Genomic DNA, 19,530 nt, shown 5'->3' with positions numbered 1-19,530 from the left:
TAAAGGACTGCTGACTTGATTTATTACAGCCCAGTTGATGTCTTAAAGTCATCAATCAATCAGTCAGGTTTAGTCTTCTCCAGTGACACTACACCAAAAAGAAAGATAACTTAAGCAGCTGTCTAAACTGACAAAATTAATGGCTGATGTAAAAAATGAATGCAAGTTCAAATGTTCCTTAAATTTATTTGGCACAACAGAGTTGTTTCAAATAATAAGAGTCACTGTTTGATGCTGTTAGTAGGACTCTTTGCAAGAATGTCTTATCTTGGAGAGTGAAATCTCTAAAACCTGCTAGATTAAACAGAATTCTGTGGTAAAGAACAAGGCTATAAATTCAGCTGAACAAATTCAGATTTCTGCATTATCTATTTTAGAAATTGCCTAAACTTAAAAACACCACAGTCACTAAGGACTGAATGCATTTCTGTGGTTTGGCACTTGTGCACATTTGTTTTAGGTTACTGGTGAAAGAACAAGGAAGGTTTGAATCTTGTTTGATGGAATATTAAACTACTAAGATCCACAGTCCAGCTCTTAAAATGTGGCCTCCCCTTTTCTCCCTTCTCGTCTTTTAGCAGTAATCCCTCTAAAGACCTGCCTTGTCAAGTCCAGATCATGGCTCTATTGCTGTAGTGTCTCATTGCATCAGCCCTTCGACATTATCACACACAGTCTACAGTTCAGAGTTATCTTAGGAGCCCGCTTAGCATACTTGGGTGCTTGTGAAGCACTGGGTAAAAAGGTTGTTTCCTTGTTTCTTGTATTTAAAGTGCTATTATTTCTTCTAAATTACAATACAAATCCAATTGGACATAATTTAAAGAGGACAATTAAGAGATTTGGGATAAGACCATTTGCAATAATTATTACCTTTGAGGCAACAAAATGCATTAGATCATATAGGGTTTTTGAAATGTTGTGCTTATTGTGCGTTCATCAGCATTTCACATTAAAACTTCTGTGCAGTCTTAATTTTCAAGAACTGGGACTTTAAAATGTATTTGCTCTTTTAGATATTGCTTTCTCACACAGCTCAGTGTGAAGGCTATGTAAGTTTACACTTCAGATTTCTGCATGCCGCTGCATCTCGCACACGATGCGCAACATAAATTTAGTCATCAGTACAGTCCGCACAGCCCAGTTTCGGTTACTTGTACACATCTGTGCACATCATCTGCACATATGCCTGGAGTTGACTGTACTAAAAAGTATCACAAAGCAGTCGTAGTGCCCATACGTCAAACAGATCCATCAGGGCTTGTGGTGAAACGCGTAGAGTTTGAAGAGCTAGAACACCCGATAAATATGCTGGCTACCACCCCTGGAGTTCGCTAGTTCGAATCCCAGGGCGTGCTGCGTGACTCCAGCCAGGTCTCCTAAGCAACCAAATTGGCCCGGTTGTTAGGGAGGGTAGAGTCACGTGGGGTAACCTCCTCGTGGTCACTATAATGTGGTTCGTTCTCGGTGGGGCGCGTGGTGAGTTGAGCGTGGATGGCGTGAAGCCTCCACACACGCTATGTCTCCGTGACAACACGCTCAACAAGCCACGTGATAAGATGCGATGGTTGGTGGTCTCAGACGCGGAGGCAACTGAGATTCGTCCTCCGCCACCCGGATTGAGGCTAATCACTACGCGACCACGAGGACTTAAAAGCGCATAGGGAATTGGGCATTCCAAATTGGGTGAAAAAGGGGAAAAATAAAAAAAATAAAAAATACCCTAGCCTTGAGCCTCCTAGACTTAGGCACTGTAATCAAGAATGTGAGATTCGCTGTCTTATGTAATTTCTGCAAGAACAGATAACTAAGTTACACCAAGGCAACTGACAATTTATGCAACAATAAGAGGTAAAGCATACTCCATTTTAGACCAAACATTGAAACTTAAAATATTGGCACATTTTTCCTGACCTGTGAATACCTTTTTTGTAAGACAGTCAGCCTAAGACACAGTTGGGAAGAAATTCTGTCTTCTAGCATCTGTTCATTTTTGCCAATGTACTTGTATGTGGTATGAAAGTTGAACATTGTATTCACATTTGAATAAATGTATTCACTGCATACAGACAAAAAGATGTTTCCCAAGGCTCCTCCAGTCATGAAAAACCTCTAGTACCCTTAGACAAATCCTCCTCCCCCACTGCCTACTCTTCCTCGTCCTCCACACCCTCCATCCTTCGCAATCAATTTCCTGTTCTTCTTCATCCTCTGTTTCAGTCTCCTGAGCAGACAGCTAGCAATACCAAGAGCACCACCTTTCAAGAAACGTACAAAATTATCACCAACAAGGGGACCCATGGCAAAGAGCCCAGGCTCAGCATTGCACTCAAAGGTGTAAGGATTTATGTCGATAGGATTTTGTCCGCAGGAGATTGGCCTACTGGGATCCAAGCCGAGGTACTGCCCTTGTTCCTTCAAGAAAAATAGGTTGGGATAGGTCCCAATCAGAACAAGCACCATAGAGACTTTTAAGACTCTTAGAACACCGTTGAATCCCCTCATCACACAGTGCATGTCAGGCTGGAAAGAGAGCACACAGTGCTCAGGGAAGCTGGTGTAGTCTGGGAACAGAGATGGATTAGAGGCTGTGGGATTGGCAACAGGTGATGCTGGGTAAGCATGGGAGCACATCATGTGATAGACCCTGTGATATTCTGGGTAAATTGTCTTTGGCAACTGTTTGAAGATGAGATCTGGGTCATCGACACGCTTACGGAAGGCATGCAACACAGAAACCCTTTGGTTCAGAGCGCACAGCACTGCATCGGCTGCGCTAAGCCCTGCCCCCACTATCAGCACAGGGTCAGAAGTAGGGCCCAGGTTGCCATGGCAGCTGACAGCAACACCAAGGTCATGAACATTGTGAAACACATAGGGGAGATCTTCCCCTTCTACTCCCAATCGAACTGGTGAGTCAGATGCCCCTGTTGCTAAGACAACATTCTCTGCAAATAGGCTAAATGGGATGTGAGTGTCACCATGGAGCTGTTGGTAGCCCCTGACCTCCCAGAGTCCCTGTGAAAGCCCTTGGGAAACCCAAATACTCTCTCTCACTCCTTCTTTACCTCTCTTATCTTCATCCTCATCTTCCCCAATCTCACCCCTTCCACTATTATTCTCCATTACATTTTGGAACTCATTAATAAACCCATTCAGCACTCCATTCTGACTGTTCTCAGTCCCATTCATATTGCAGTAATCAAACCCATTTTTGACACCATTCATCTGACCATTTACAGTGCTTTTTTCATGACTGCGGTGGAGTTTTTGAACAGAGGTGACATAGGTATTGTCCACAAAGTTCTTCTGGAGGCCCATGAGCTTGACATAGTTTTTGTAGTAGGAAGAGATCTCCTCTGGAGTGGCTCGATCATTGGACACCCCCCTGTGAGAAAATCCCACACACAATCAATCTAAGAACTTCCTGACATGCTTGTAAAAATGTAACCATAGTCTTTTGTGTTTAAGAAAAACCCATAAATCTTCTGGATATCCTTTGTGTAAAGACATTTGAAACATGCTAATGGAAGCTATCTTCATCATATATGCTGTTGTCATCCATAGTACATACCTCCTCTTGCCTGGGGACAAATCTCTGTAGTTGACTCCTGGTAACTCCATCCATAACCCAAGACTAATTGTTAGCATTGAACCCTCCATTGCCTTAGAGACAAGAGAGAGAAGACATTGTTAATGAGGGACATTTCAACAAACATTAATGGTATTTGTCTCCGCTAACTGGTGTTCACAATGTAACAAACTCTAAACCACTCCATTAACCTGAGACAGTAAGCCAACTTCCAATACCTCGGAAACTACTATTCTTTTTTTATTCTTGATAATGAAACTGTCTTTTCAGCTCTGAAGGCTGAGAGTTATAAGGTCAGGAACAGAGGTGGGTAGTAATGCGCTACATTTACTCAGTTACATTTACTATTAAGAGTTTTAAAAGTGGGTACTTCTTACTCTCACTCAAGTAAATTTCTAATGACATTTTTTTTTACTTTGTCTTCTTTACAATGGGCGGCGTTCCTGTCGTTAAATTACTGGGTTTAATTTTAATTGGTGCATAATGTATTGAGAGATTATTGAATGGGACTTTTACAAGAGCGGAAGGTCACACAGAGACGTGCGCTGAGATGCTGTCACAGACTGTCACTCAATCACCGCTGCAGCATCAAACTCTTCAAACAAATTGAAACACTTTCTTCGTTCCGCACAGTGAAAAAAATAATAGTTTCGTCATGCAATGCCTTCATTTAACACCAAGACAAGCAGATATATCAAGATTAAAATCACAGCTTCAATTTAAGGCAGCACGCTGAGGTAAGTTTTGGCTCTAATGATAACACGGGCTTTTCTGTGTAATGTGATGGTAATTTTCAGGGTGATTCTGTAAATATGGGCTCCTATGACATCAGTTTTTAAGTGTACATTTGGCACTAGGCTGCGTACTCTGCGTTTAGAGAACTGCTGTACAGAACTAATGATCTAAATTCTTTCGACACTGAAAACTGTAACTACACCGAAATAAGAATCCACGTAGGACTTTAAAAGCTATGAAATACACTATATTGCCAAAAGTATTCGCTCATCTGCCTTTAGACGCATATGAACTTAAGTGACATCCCATTCTTAATCCATAGGGTTTAATATGACGTCGGCCCACCCTTTGCAGCTATAACAGTTTCAACTCTTCTGGGAAGGCTTTCCACAAGGTTTAGGAGTGTGTTTATGGGAATTTTTGACCATTCTTCCAGAAGCGCATTTGTGAGGTCAGACACTGATGTTGGACGAGAAGGCCTGGCTCGCAGTCTTCGCTCTAATTCATCCCAAAGGTGCTCTATCGGGTTGAGGTCAGGACTCTGTGCAGGCCAGTCAAGTTCTTCCACACCAAACTCTCTCATCCATGTCTTTATGGACCCTGCTTTGTGCACTGGTGCGCAGTCATGTTGGAACAGGAAGGGGCCATCCCCAAACTGTTCCCACAAAGTTGGGAGCATGGAATTGTCCAAAATCTCTTGGTAAGCTGAAGCATTCAGAGTTCCTTTCACTGGAACTAAGGGGCCAAGCCCAGCTCCTGAAAAACAACCCCACACCATAATCCCCCCTCCACCAAACTTCACAGTTGGCACAATGCAGTCAGACAAGTACCGTTCTCCTGGCAACCGCCAAACCCAGACTCGTCCATCAGATTGCCAGATGGAGAAGCGTGATTCGTCACTCCAGAGAACGCGTCTCCACTGCTCTAGAGTCCAGTGGCGGCGTGCTTTACACCAATGCATCCGACGCTTTGCATTGCACTTGGTGATGTATGGCTTGGATGCAGCTGCTCGGCCATGGAAACCCATTCCATGAAGCTCTTTACGCACTGTTCTTGAGCTAATCTGAACGCCACATGAACTTTGGAGGTCTGTAGCGATTGATTCTGCAGAAAGTTGGTGACCTCTGCGCACTATGCGCCTCAGCATCCGCTGACCCCGCTCTGTCATTTTACGTGGCCTACCACTTCGTGGCTGAGTTGCTGTCATTCCCAATCACTTCCACTTTGTTAAAATACCACTGACAGTTGACTGTGGAATATTTAGTAGCGAGGAAATTTCACGACTGGACTTGTTGCACAGGTGGCATCCTATCACAGTACCACGCTGGAATTCACTGAGCTCCTGAGAGCGGCCCATTCTTTCACAAATGTTTGTAGAAGCAGTCTGCATGCCTAGGTGCTTCATTTTATACACCTGTGGCCATGGAAGTGATTGGAACACCTGAATTAAATTATTTGGATGGGTGAGCGAATACTTTTGGCAATATAGTGTAGCTAAAGAAGACCTTAATAAAGCATGATCTTGCTTTGGTTTATATTTCAGCATTATATATAATGTCCTTGTGGGACATTTTCACGTTTTCAGCATAATAATTACTAAATGTTTCCAAACCTCTCTTATTGACAAATTAATCCAGATCTGACAAGAGCCCTTAAAGGGATAGTTCACCCAAAAATTAGAATTCTCATTATTTACTCACCCTCATGCCACCCCAGATGTGTATGACTTTCTTTCATCTGCTGAACTCAAATGAAGATTTTTAGAAGAATTTCTCAGATCTGTAGGTCCATACAATGCAAGTATTGGTGGCAACATTTTAAAGCTAAACAAAATCACATAAGTCAGCATAAAAGTAATCCATTCTCCAGTGGTTAAATCAATATCTTCACTAGCGATGTGATAGGTTTGGATGAGAAACAGATCACCTTCACATTCTTCTTGTGTTTTTGGTGATTCACATTCTCTGCATATCGCTCCTGCTCTCTAGCAAAAAATTATAAATATTGATCTGTTTCTCACCCACACCTATCATATCAATGGATTTAACCACTGGAGTCTTATGGATTACTTTTATGCTGCCTTTATGTGCTTTTTGGAGCATCAAAATTTTGGCCTACAGCGCTCAAATATTCTTCTAAAAATCTTAATTTGTGTTCTGCAGAAGAAAGTAAGTCATACACATCTGGGATGGCATGAGGGTGAGTAAATTGTTGGGTAAACTATCCCTTTAAAGTGATAGCTCAGCCATAATTTAATATTCCGTCATCATTTCCCTACCCTCATGTTGTTCCAAACCAGTGTGACACTTTGCATAATGTGGAACACAAAATATGTTAGACAGAATGTTAGGGACTGACAGTCTCGCTCACCATTCACTTTCAAAATATGGAGGAAAAAACAACATTTACTAAAAGTAAATAGTGACTCAGGCAAACATTCTGTCTAATATCTCCTTATTGTGTTGTATGGAAGAAAGAAAGTCATATGGGTTTGGAACAACATGATGGTGAATGATGACAGAATTTCCATTAATAATAATACTAATTCTGTAATACATGTTAAATATGTATTATGTAATGGAATATAAGGGAGTTAACGTCTATTATGTCATTTGTGAAAGTAACAACTTATTCACTACTTGAGTACTCTTTTAATTGGATACATTCTTACTCGTAATTATTTATGTTAGTACTTCTACTTGAATAATTATTTTTTTTAAAGTTATTGTACTTTTACTTGAGTACAGTTTTTGGCTACTCTACCCACCTCTGGTCAGGAAGTATCATAGGCCCTACCATGCCAGAAAAGTAACTCACGTGCCAGGCACCACCAGGTGTGGCTTTGCCCAAAACCAGATGAGGAATGTGGTGTTTCTTTTCCAGCCTCCACTGCAGTACTGAGGGGAACTCAAAGCCCAGATCTGCATTTGGATGTAGGAGTGTGTCGAAAAGCACTGCCACAGGGTTCCCTGAACGCCCCTCTAAACCCTCAGAGAGATACTCTAAATCCTACATGTGGACATGACAGACAACTGGTTTATTGCTCATCTGACTCTTTGTAAGTTAAACTTTACAACCTTTTTGTCTACTTTATAAGGCGCCACCTCTCCCTTATTACCTGTTCAGTAATGGGAAGCTGCTTGGCTTCCTGTAGTTTACGAAAGAGGATGGGGTTTGGGTGCACAGCCATTGCATCCAAATAAGGAGTATACCCACTCAGAAGGTATGACAAGCATATACCGGAAGGACCGTTACCTGCAAAGGGGTGAGGGCAGAGACAATAACTTTGGTATTGATAACTATTGGTAAATAGATTGCATTTTTTATGTGGTGATGATTATTATATGTCCTTTACAGCAGCGTTTCTCAAACTGGGGTCCGCGGACCCCCGGGGGTCCTTTTCAAATAGCCAGGGAGTCCGTGGGAAATCCCTGAATTGTGAACATTGTGTTGCAATGTTGTAAGCAAATAGGCAATAAAAACCAATAAAAAAAACTACTCAATATAAAGCTATTGACTACTATAAAAATATGACATAACAGAAGTTTTGAACAATATAATCGAACAGCCTTGTAGGCTATAAGTTGTGGATTCTGGACTGCAAATTTAAGTGTGGGGAAATCCGCCTATTTCCATGGTGATAGCAACTTCTCCTACTGTGAATGAATATCGCTTTACACGCGTTATTTACAGAAGTTTCTGCGGATGACATTGGACAATATCCATCTGACATTGAGACACGTAGCTGTTGCTCCATCCAGTAAAAAGAAGGGGTTTGACAACATGTATTTGAAGTTATCGACCACAATGTGTGTGAATCTTCACAAGCCACAGTTGACCAGCACTGGCTTAGCAAGGCCCCCATTTCTGACTTATAATATGACAGTAGCATACTTTATCTAGCAAGATTAACCAAAATAATTATTAGTATTTTGGTTAATCTTGCTAGATAAAGTATGCTACTGTCATATTATAAGTTAGTATAATATGACAATTGACGATCCAGCTTCACGTCAAACGCAATCATATTTCCTCACACAGTGTCCCTTATTTTAACCATACCATCTGTCTAATAGTGGTCAATATTAGGTAATTTAATTGTATTTATGCAGTACAGGTGCATCTCAATAAATTAGAATGTCGTGGAAAAGTTCATTTATTTCAGTAATTCAACTCAAATTGTGAAAATCGTGTATTAAATAAATTCAATGCACACAGACTGAAGTAGTTTAAGTCTTTGGTTCTTTTAATTGTGATGATTTTGGCTCACATTTAACAAAAACCCACCAATTCACTATCTCAAAAAATTAGAATACATCATAAGACCAATAAAAAAAAACATTTTTAGTGAATTCTTGGCCTTCTGGAAAGTATGTTCATTTACTGTATATGTACTCAATACTTGGTAGGGGCTCCTTTTGCTTTAATTACTGGCTCAATTCGGCGTGGCATGGAGGTGATCAGTTTGTGGCACTGCTGAGGTGGTATGGAAGCCCAGGTTTCTTTGACAGTGGCCTTCAGCTCATCTGCATTTTTTGGCTCTTGTTTCTCATTTTCCTCTTGACAATACCCCATAGATTCTCTATGGGGTTCAGGTCTGGTGAGTTTGCTGGCCAGTCAAGCACACCAAGACCATGGTCATTTAACCAACTTTTGGTGCTTTTGGCAGTGTGGGCAGGTGCCAAATCCTGCTGGAAAATGAAATCAGCATCTTTAAAAAGCTGGTCAGCAGAAGGAAGCATGAAGTGCTCCAAAATTTCTTGGTAAACGGGTGCAGTGACTTTGGTTTTCAAAAAACACAATGGACCAACACCAGCAGATGACATTGCACCCCAAATCATCACAGACTGTGGAAACTTAACACTGGACTTCAAGCAACTTGGGCTATGAGCTTCTCCACCCTTCCTCCAGACTCTAGGACCTTGGTTTCCAAATGAAATACAAAACTTGCTCTCATCTGAAAAGAGGACTTTGGACCACTGGGCAACAGTCCAGTTCTTCTTCTCCTTAGCCCAGGTAAGACGCCTCTGACGTTGTCTGTGGTTCAGGAGTGGCTTAACCAGAGGAATACGACAACTGTAGCCAAATTCCTTGACACGTCTGTGTGTGGTGGCTCTTGATCCCTTGACCCCAGCCTCAGTCCATTCCTTGTGAAGTTCACCCAAATTCTTGAATCGATTTTGCTGGACAATCCTCATAAGGCTGCGGTTCTCTCGGTTGGTTGTGCATCTTTTTCTTCTACACTTTTTCCTTCCACTCAACTTTCTGTTAACATGCTTGGATACAGCACTCTGTGAACAGCCAGCTTCTTTGGCAATGAATGTTTGTGGCTTACCCTCCTTGTGAAGGGTGTCAATGATTGTCTTCTGGACAACTGTCAGATCAGCAGTCTTCCCCATGATTGTGTAGCCTAGTGAACCAAACTGAGAGACCATTTTGAAGGCTCAAGAAACCTTTGCAGGTGTTTTGAGTTGATTAGCTGATTGGCATGTCACCATATTCTAATTTTTTGAGATAGTGAATTGGTGGGTTTTTGTTAAATGTGAGCCAAAATTATCACAATTAAAAGAACCAAAGACTTAAACTACTTCAGTCTGTGTGCACTGAATTTATTTAATACACGAGTTTCACAATTTGAGTTGAATTACTGAAATAAATGAACTTTTCCACGACATTCTAATTTATTGAGATGCACCTGTATATATATTTTTTTCACTTCAGTGTAACTGTCATTTATGTGAATATAACTTGCATCCCATCTGCTGCTGAATGGTAGAGAGCTGTAGGAATATGCCTACTTATGAAAACTTTATTCTCCCTTTTTATTTGCAGAAAAGCAAAAAGTGACAGTTAACAATGACATCATTTGTTATTGTATTATTACTATTGTTTAATTATCAACAATAATGTGATATAGTAACAAATAAAAACGAATTAATCAGTCCTCAACTGTTTATTTTTATTCATAAAAATATGGTGCTTTACTCATGTTTAAACTCATGCTTTGAACATAGGGGGAAATTATAATCATTTATGAAAAAATCAGTAGGCTACTGTTTGAGCTTTGTGGTGTTCTCCGTGATGATTAATCCTGTGGATGGCGCAAAAACCTCAACTGAGCAACACAATGTCTCCCTAACTTCATTTTATGGTGTTTGTTTGTGCTGTCTTTGATATGAATCATTTGTATTGTTGTATTTCTCACTTGTAAATTGCAGTACAATCACTGGATGTAAATGTAAGTGAAACACTTAACACACAGAAGCCTGACACAAAAGGACAGCAGTGCCTGGCCATTCTTATTGGAACTCGCTGAGATCATTTTTATACTTCTAGTAAATAATATAATATTTGTTGTGATGGTGGTGGTGGGGCAGGGGTCCGTGAAGAATTTGGGGTTATGAAAGGGGTCCTTGGTTCAAAAACGTTTGAGAAACCCTGCTGTACAGTATATATGTACTAACTAAGAGTCATCAGGATGGGTATAGATGATATGAACATCTGTTTTGTAGCTATGGTGAATCTGATAACATGCTTTGTCATTGACTCACCAATGATGACGACTGGCACAGTCGGAGTACAGTCCCTCGAGAGGGAACTTTCTTCCAGCAGGGGCATAGCGGCAGCCAGAATCAGAGCTGGCACTATTAAACACAAAAGACAATCGACACAAAATTAGTGTTGGCTGTACAAGCTTTGCACATAACATTAATGCTACGTAGATGTTAGCTGAAGCTCTTTTGTATAAAAATTCTTCCAATACTTGCTACATAAACAAATAAATGGACATGAAACATTGATTTGCACTGTAATTATGTGAAAAGAAATACATCGCCGAACAGCTGAAATCCACCTCCGGTTTGCATCGGAGTTCTGTTGGTGTTTACTTTGTAAAAATGACCGTCTGACTTCTAAATATTCAGCCTATAACAAGACTATTTGCCATATAAATAAATAAATGGACATGAAACATTGATTTGCGCTGTAATTATGTGAGAAGAAATACATCGCCGAACAGCTGAAATCCACCTCCGGTTTGCATCGGAGTTCTGTTGGTGTTTACTTTGTAAAAATGACCGTCTGACTCATTATTCAGCTTACAAGACTACTTGCCAAATAAATAAATAAATGCACATGAAACATTGATTTGAGTTGAAATTATTTTATTAGCTTACTTGTAGAGATCGCACAGTGATCCGAGAAGCAGGAAAGACAGCTCAGAGAACCCGGATGAGCGGTCTGATATGTCTTAATCCCTGGATGTGCGGTTGTTACAGAACAATATCTGACCGCTGGATGGCGCCATTGACCAGTCAGAATCAAGTATTCCAGATTCCAGAGAGCTATGTGATAATATATGTTAACATATGGTAGGTTGTGATATCCTGTAAAAGCTTACAGGATCTCTGTAATTTAACAATAAAATATTCAAATTAAAATATAAAAAATAGCAGCTATACGTTGCTTCTGTTTTAGGCTTTAGGTAGGGTCATGGCAATTTTACAGTGTGTTGGATTCTTTTTTTACATTTTACTTAAACTAAGCTATGTTGCTTAGGTCACTGACATAAAAAAAATGAAAAGCCCATTCATTTTCTCACATGACTAAAACGTTTTAAAAGGGAAACAACCCATGTCATTTCTCTCATCAGGTTGTCATATCTCATGTGCAAAAGGTCTTTTGTGTACACAAAAAATAAACAAAGGCACCAAATACATAAACAAAGATCGCCTTGCTTGGACACTACCGCCCCCCACCCCCTCCTCCCCTGAGCTAATGCTAGCATTAGCACAGTCACTGCTTCCTGACAAAAGCAATTTATAATCTGTTTTATGGAGTGAGGCACTGCTATCTGACCACACTCATTGTCTCAGCCTGACAGTGTAAATCCCCCCTGATTACACCACAGTTTGGCCTGTAATCCACACTGCTCGTGTTTATGTTTTTTCCCCAAAAAAAGAAAAAGAAAAAGAAAAAAAAAGTGGGCTTGGCATGCTGACAGTCTGCACATTGCAGCTACCCATCACAACCTGTTTTTCTTTACCCTGGTTGTTTACTCTTTTCAGAGAGAGTGCACAGGATTCCAGGCATAACTGGGGGTGAGGATGGCGGGACAGGGGTCTGTATGGGGTAGAAGGGCGGGTTGGCAAGTTTTGGAGCTGGCATTTCCACTTCACTGCCCTGCCCCATTTAACAGTCTCTTAACCACATTCACAAGGGGTACTCACATGAGCAGACCAGGCCCCTGTTTTTCAGACTCATGAGTGTGTCCTGTTATCAAAAAGAATTGTTAAAAGAGGCTACCACATCACAATGGATGGTTCCTTACTGTGTTTATAACATGTTTATAGCATTTAACAGAGACAGTGCCAATAAATGTGCTGTTTAAATGGTAGTATTGATAAAAGAAATCAATAAAACAAACATTTTTGAAAAAAATATTATTTGCATGATAGATAGACATTATTTCTGTCATCCACAAATCAATAAAATTCACCATAATTTAATCAACAGCGTTTTCTCTCCATCACTGATACAAAACGATCAAATGGTTAATTACCACATTTTATTGCACCAAAGTTGCTTAAAAATCTTGACACTTAAAAAATCTTGCATTATGTGAGAGTAGAAACCATTACACCCGAATATACCGTATATGTCAGGCCATAATGTAAGCATGTGATCGATAAAACCATGAAATGTACATTAAAATGAGAAGAGCTCTCCAATGTTTCTCAGATATGGTTCTGTCATAGCTACTTGGTTGTCGCACATTTTAATGTTGTTGAATGTGTGTGATGTGCACTCGTTTGTGTTTAATCCTTGCAAACTTAAGCTAAACTTGGATGGTAGGACTACTCATTTCAGATATTATCTTATGGAGTGACAATGTTTGCATTTTATTACTTGCTCTGAATGTTTTAAAATGTAAAATGCAGCGATTACCCAATATAAAATCGTCATAATTTTATAACGTGTTTGTTCATTTTTTTGTCTTTATTGCCTCTTTCTTAACTCTTTCAGTCCGCCCCAATAAACCGTCCAATTTCATTACACATAGAAGGGAATATTTACAACACAGTGTAGAACCAAGACACGTGTTAAAATGAGAACCTTAGTGGAATCTCAGCCGACAGCACAGCTCGGGTAGGAATAACAGAAAATGATGCGCGTTATGAATCTTGCATAATTTAGGTCATTTTAGATCTAAATTGTGTTTGGAATGGTAATAAACATAGTTCTTTAGTGACACCAGATGTTCTTACCTCCAAGTGCAAAATCTTCAGATTCTCTGCTTTTCAGATCAGCGTGTCTCTAGAAGGCTCAGGATGCTGTGAGCTGTATAAATAGTCCGTATCCCTAGTGGGAGGATCCAAGCCGAGTCACAGGATGACATGGACAAGTTATCTTTAAAGATCCTGTCTTTAAGAGCTTATTTCTGGGTAACCGCCGAATAACGTCATGATGAGTGATACCTGAAAAATATTAAACCGACGTGACACATCGTTGGACAATATGAATTGCTCCAGCAGCCTCTGAGAATTGGGAGAAGCTGCGCAGCGTCAGTCTACATCCAGCATCATCTGCGCCTCATGCCGCACCGGCAGGCATGTAAAGCGAGCCCAGATTCGCGGAGTCTGCTGTGCACACATTGCATCAGTCAAATACAGCACCGTGCGCTTTTTCCATTAAACGGGAGGAAACTCAATCGATCATTAATTTACTCGATTCGTGCATGTAGATAAATCTTCGCTGTCGCCTTCTGCTTAATAATAGCTATAACAATGTCCAAAAAGCATAGCTATATAACGTCTAAAGACTTGTATTCAATATCTTTATTGCTTTTCTTATACTTGCACAGTTTTGAGTGACTTGGTTTGTTAAACAACAATAAAATTTGTGTTAAAAATGGATGAGTATGACTTTCTTTCTTCTGTAGAACACAAACGAAATTTTTTAGAGAAATATCTCAGCTCTGTGGCCAGACCTTTGAAGGTCCAAAAGCACATAAAGGCAGCATAAAAGTAATTTTTAAGACTCCAGTGGTTAAATACATGTCTTCAGATGCAATATGATAGGTGTGGGTGTGAATCAGATCAGTATTTAAGTCCTTTTTGTACTACGAATTGCCACTTGCACGTCCACATTCTTCTTCTTCTTTTTTTTTCTATTGCAGTGCACATTCTTTGTGCATATCGCCACCTACTGGTTGGGGCTGGTCAAAGGTGGAGATTTATAGCAAAACAAAAGGACTTAAATATTGATCTGTTTCTCACCCACACCTATCATATACTGCTTCAGAAGATATGGATTTAACCACTGGATTACTTTTATGCTGCCTTTATGTGCTTTTTGGACCTTCAAAGGTCTGGTCAACATTCACTTGCATTGAATGGACCTACAGAGCTGAGATATCCTTCTAAACATCTTAGTTTTTGTTCAGGAAAAGAAAGAAAGTCCTACACATCTGGGATGACATGAGGGTGAGTAAATGATGGGAGAATTTTAATTTTTTGGATGAACTATCCTTTAAAAAAATTAATTAAAAAAATCTGTATATAAATGAGGCAATTACAATGGAAGTAAATGAAGCCCATTCATAAACGTTAGAATAACCACTGTTACAAAAGTATATAAGACGTAAACAGTATGCTTATTAACACGATTTTAGTGCGATAAAATTGCTTACTAACCTTTTCTGTGTAAAGTTATATCCACTTTTACAACTTTGTTGCCATGATGATGTAACGCATATAAACCACAAATGGCCTCAAAATAACGATTTAAACAACTTTTCAGCTCAAATAATGCATACGTTTTACAAGAAGAATTAATTTAAGTGCTTTTTAAAATTCTGAGCTACACATTCCTGCCTTTAAACCCTCCAAAAATTGGCCACATTCACTTCCGTTGTAAGTGCCTCACTGTAACCTCGATTTTTGCTTCTTCTTTTTCTTTTTAAAGAAAAGGAAGGGGCGATTAAAAATATTCATTTTTTATTTATTTATTTTTATTTATTTATTTATTTTACTTGTATTGAACCCAGAATATAATTCAACAACTCACTTCAACAACTGTTTGTTCTGAAGAAAACACAGTTGAAACTTGTGGAATCGCAAAATTAATCACGATTAATTATTGTATCTACTGACATTAGGTTGTTACGTTTGAAAAAAAAAAGCACCTTTGTAATCGTAACTGCAGAAGTACAAGAGGAAATATTTAAGCCTACATATAACAGCTTTCGGATATTGTCTTGGGCAATGGGGGGTCATGGAGTCAAAAAAGTTGAGAACTGATCAAGTTGCTGGGGTCACAGCGCCCTCACTTGGGTGGTTATATATGGAGTTATATATGTGCCAAAATTCTGCGTGTGCAAAATTGAATTTTGAGCGCACAAAAATTTTCTGTGCATGCAAGATGATATTATGAGCGTGTAAGTTGATATTTTACACGCAAGATGATATTTTAAGTGCACAAAAAGTTTTGCGTGCACAAGATTATATTTTGTACATGCTTGAACACAGTTTGGTAAAGAAATGTATCTTTTTGCAAAGATTAATACATTTTTTTGCGTGTGCAAGATCTCACTCGCTCCCACTCCTCGTATGCCCTCTGCGTGTGCTCAGAACTTTAGACTGCTCATTTGCTTTTCCAACCATATTCCGACTGTAAATCCTGCCTCTTACGTCAGGATTGGCTATTAGAAGCTGCTTACAAGTGCTCTGCGATTGGACAGCTGAGGTAGCTACTGCAACCATGAACATCTCAGTGTAAATGTAGCAGAAGAGCCAACAGGCACAATGCTCCAAGTTCAGTACACACTTTATATACTCTATGCAGTCATCAACAAAAGATATTTACCCCATGGATTATAGACATACCAGGAATACTGTAAAATATAGTAGCCTGGGATCATGCAATGCTAAGGATTTCTTTCTATTTAAAAAAAAAAAATATATATATATATATATATATATATATATATATATATATATATATACACACATATACATTGTTTTACTTTTGTCTCAAACAATTGAGGTTTAATATACTGTACATTTAATTTACCTCAAACTATGACAGGAGACATAATTAGTCTAATTTCCTTTTCTTCCATTTCTTCTCATTAATCAATTTTACCAGAAGGGTTGTGATAGAATGCATAAACTTTATAAAAACAGCATACATTTCAACATTTCAAGTTGACATTTCAAGAACATTTCAAGATACCCCACAGCTTTGAAATGCAAACATAAACAGCTTTTTGAATTTATTTTCAAGAACAGAATGTTAATTTAGGCAATATTTATAATATTCATAATATTTATAATATACAAGGCTGTCGAAAAAATAGGAGAGGACACAGCAAAGGTGGACAAAATAACATGTTTATTAAAGAAAATAATATTTCATATAATAATAACAAAAAGAAGAAGGTTCAGTGGTTGCTGATCCGTGGTAGACTGTAATCTGGTCACTTTTATTTTAATAAACTGCTCTCTCAGAATATCCTGTGGGATAGATAGAAGTCAAATTAAATTCCCCCAAAACTACACTATTGTTAGTCTTCAAGAATTGTACACATGGGAGCGATTAAATTAATGTAATTTCAGATGAAAGTGCTAGCTAACCTGGCCAAGATAGTAGCTATGTAAGTGTAACCTAGATAACCAAATACTAGCCAAGAGAACCATACTAAGAGAGCTAGCCAGATTGTTTGCTAGCTAGTAAGCCAATTGGCAGTGTACAGGCTAAAACATTTATTTAATAAAGGTTAAATAAATACAGTTAAGTCAACAAAAGAGTTGCTTTCATGTGGTCATTACACATTTCCTTTCTTGAAAACAAACTATCCCCTTCTCCTCTTCCTCTTGTTTTTATTAGCTGTATGATCTGTGGTCTAGCCAGCCAATCAAAATTTACCATCTCATCTATGATTGGCTGAAATTCTGGCACATTATAATGCTGTGACCTTGTTGAGCAAACAAGCAGTCAAAGTTATGAGCCCATGCAGAATGGGTAGGAGGAGAGAGCGAGTGAAATCTTGCACACACAAAAACAGTGAAGTTACGTAAATTTCAGAATTCGGTGCAAATTCACATTTAAATAAACTTTATTCAAGTGCAAAATTTTATTTTGTTTCCTCAAAGTGAATTCATCTTTGCAATAAGATAAACTGCTTTACAAAACTGAGTTCACGTGCGTGCAAAATACCTTTTTGTGCACTCAAAATAGCATCTTGTGCGCTCAAAATATAATTTTGTGCGTGCAGAATTGTGGCACACATGTAACTCCATAGTTATAGTGCCCTCGTTTGAGAGTTTGCTAGACTGGTTCATTGCTTGGATCCTCTTATGAATTCAGGTCACCTAGGAATTGCTTAACCATTACGAATCACGATGGAACTTTTTCCACTTATGTGATAGATGAGAAAAACAGTAGTCCGGTCTAATGGCTGACTTCGGCAGTACCCAGCGGGCGCCTTGATATCAATTTGACGTCAAATATTAGTCAAGACTTGATCAAGATGCTGTATAACATCATTTTAAATTCAGTTTGGACGGCAATTTCTTCCAGTGGTAATTGGGTGAAAATAGGAAGTTAATCCCACACTGAAATTGGTTTAATGTATATATGTAGGCCGATATGTTTGACGTTAAATTTACATCAAATCAGTGTGTGATTTTAGACGTCAAACTGATGTCATATAGACATCACATTGACATCAATGATTAGTATGTTTAATTAGGATTGATATACATTTATAGCATAATATATATGTATTAACAACTTTGCCATACATTATTACATTTTTATTCATACACTTCAAGGAAAACACCATTTGAGAAATAAATTAAATACAACAGCCTACAAATAAATATAATTACACGCATTTATTTTCTTTCTTTTAAAACAAATCGTCTTTCCCTATAGTTGATATGTTACCACGTTGAAACAATTGCTATTGGTTGTCTCATCGTGTTGCTTTGAGAATGATTGGTTAATCTGACTGTCATTCAGGAAACTAGCCAATGAGAACTGTTCGCGCCTCTCACCGGTCTTGTTTGAAAATACGTCTGTTTGAGTGGGTGTGCTGATCCGTACTGCTACTCGCCACGGTCCACTAGTAATGGCAGTTACCTGCATTATTTTACATCTTCCTGCTAAATTCTTATTTTGAGCGAATTTGAGTTGTTGGATGTCAATCGAGAATAAAAAAATGGAATATGGTCACAGAGGAAGACGGGAGCTGTTTGATCACGTATGTTATATCCTCTGGAAGGCGTAAGCAGTTATAATAATGTTGGACTTTGATAAGCACAATTTTAAAGTAGAACACAACCTTCTCACGCTTTAATCGACTTCAAAAGTTAAATAAACCTTTTCAAGGTTTATGAAGGAGAACACTTCATTCAGCATTATTTTCTATTAGAGAAAAATAAGTAATCATTTTACTACATTGGACATGGGTTGACGCCTGGCACATTTGTATGAATGTGGAAGGAAACATTAATATCTGAGGTGCTGTGACTAGTCACCATTTCTTTGGCTACCATTTTTAATCAAATTATTATTCTTTTTTTTTTTATTATTTAACGTTAACTACTCATATTAATTAGGTGAAAATAGAGAAAATCACGGAAATACTCTAAAATCATATAGATTATATTAAGCAAAAGAAAATGCGAGTAAACACGTCGTGTAATTTGTAACACTGTGGAGTGTGGACAAGGTAGTGGTTGAGGTATTTGACTTTAACTGGGTAGCACGTACGTTAATTTGATGTTGATTTGCAGTATTGCGATTGATTGTGTTTATTGTCTGGGACTGTTTTGGCACAGCTGGGATCTGCCAGAGTGGTGGTTTTATACAGATGACTCACTGAACTCAAGCGTCATTTTGAGTATGGGCAATTTTCCTCATCAGTGCTGTTGCCCCAGGTGTAGTATGTAAATGTATCCTGGCCATCCAAACTATTACGTCTCAAACGAATAGACCACATTTGTTTTTATCACAGCTCCCATTTGACATAATAAATAAGAAAATGATCTATCAAGTGAAGTATATTCAAAGGTGCCACCAGCTTACACTTTTTTCTTTGGTGATGGCATGTGTGTGTTGATTTTTAAAATATTATCATCTGTGAATTTAAATTAGATAAATTATATCATAGTGGTAGACATTTTTAATGGATAGGT

The 19,530-nt window shown here is 38.7% G+C and overlaps 1 protein-coding gene across 3 annotated transcripts; it reads right to left on the bottom strand.

The window, feature by feature from the left end:
- Positions 1–49: 49 nt before the first annotated feature.
- On the bottom strand, positions 50–15,185 carry LOC127452425 (oxidative stress-induced growth inhibitor 2-like). Of its 3 annotated transcripts, XM_051717846.1 has the most exons (9): positions 15,022–15,185; positions 13,594–13,803; positions 12,556–12,598; positions 11,503–11,670; positions 10,879–10,971; positions 7,446–7,582; positions 7,145–7,336; positions 3,575–3,666; positions 50–3,388 (listed from the first exon to the last, which is right to left on the bottom strand). In XM_051717846.1, exons 3-9 carry the CDS (start codon positions 12,587–12,589, stop codon positions 2,122–2,124), a joined length of 1,983 nt encoding a protein of 660 aa, XP_051573806.1. In that variant the 5' UTR covers positions 12,590–12,598; positions 13,594–13,803; positions 15,022–15,185; the 3' UTR covers positions 50–2,121. The 3 variants fall into 3 exon arrangements, with proteins under 3 accessions (XP_051573806.1, XP_051573808.1, XP_051573809.1); XM_051717848.1 differs by lacking the exons at positions 13,594–13,803; positions 15,022–15,185 and having other exon boundaries at positions 12,556–13,572; XM_051717849.1 differs by lacking the exons at positions 11,503–11,670; positions 12,556–12,598; positions 15,022–15,185 and having other exon boundaries at positions 13,594–14,057.
- Between the last annotated feature and the right edge of the window lie 4,345 nt (positions 15,186–19,530).

Source organism: Myxocyprinus asiaticus, chromosome 15 (genome assembly GCF_019703515.2).
Source record: "Myxocyprinus asiaticus isolate MX2 ecotype Aquarium Trade chromosome 15, UBuf_Myxa_2, whole genome shotgun sequence".
Classification (NCBI taxonomy): domain Eukaryota; kingdom Metazoa; phylum Chordata; class Actinopteri; order Cypriniformes; family Catostomidae; genus Myxocyprinus; species Myxocyprinus asiaticus.
This window is presented reverse-complemented; position numbering and strand designations above follow the sequence as displayed.

Bases quoted from the DNA above. Each gene is read 5' to 3' on its own strand.
- LOC127452425 (XM_051717846.1), bottom strand. From the start codon at position 12,589: ATGAGTCTGAAAAACAGGGGCCTGGTCTGCTCAT. The intron at 11,671-12,555 runs GTGAGTACCCCT...ATTATCACATAG, and splicing joins CAGGGGCCTGGTCTGCTCAT to CTCTCTGGAATCTGGAATAC. The intron at 10,972-11,502 runs GTAAGCTAATAA...TGTGTTTAATAG, and splicing joins TCACTGTGCGATCTCTACAA to TGCCAGCTCTGATTCTGGCT.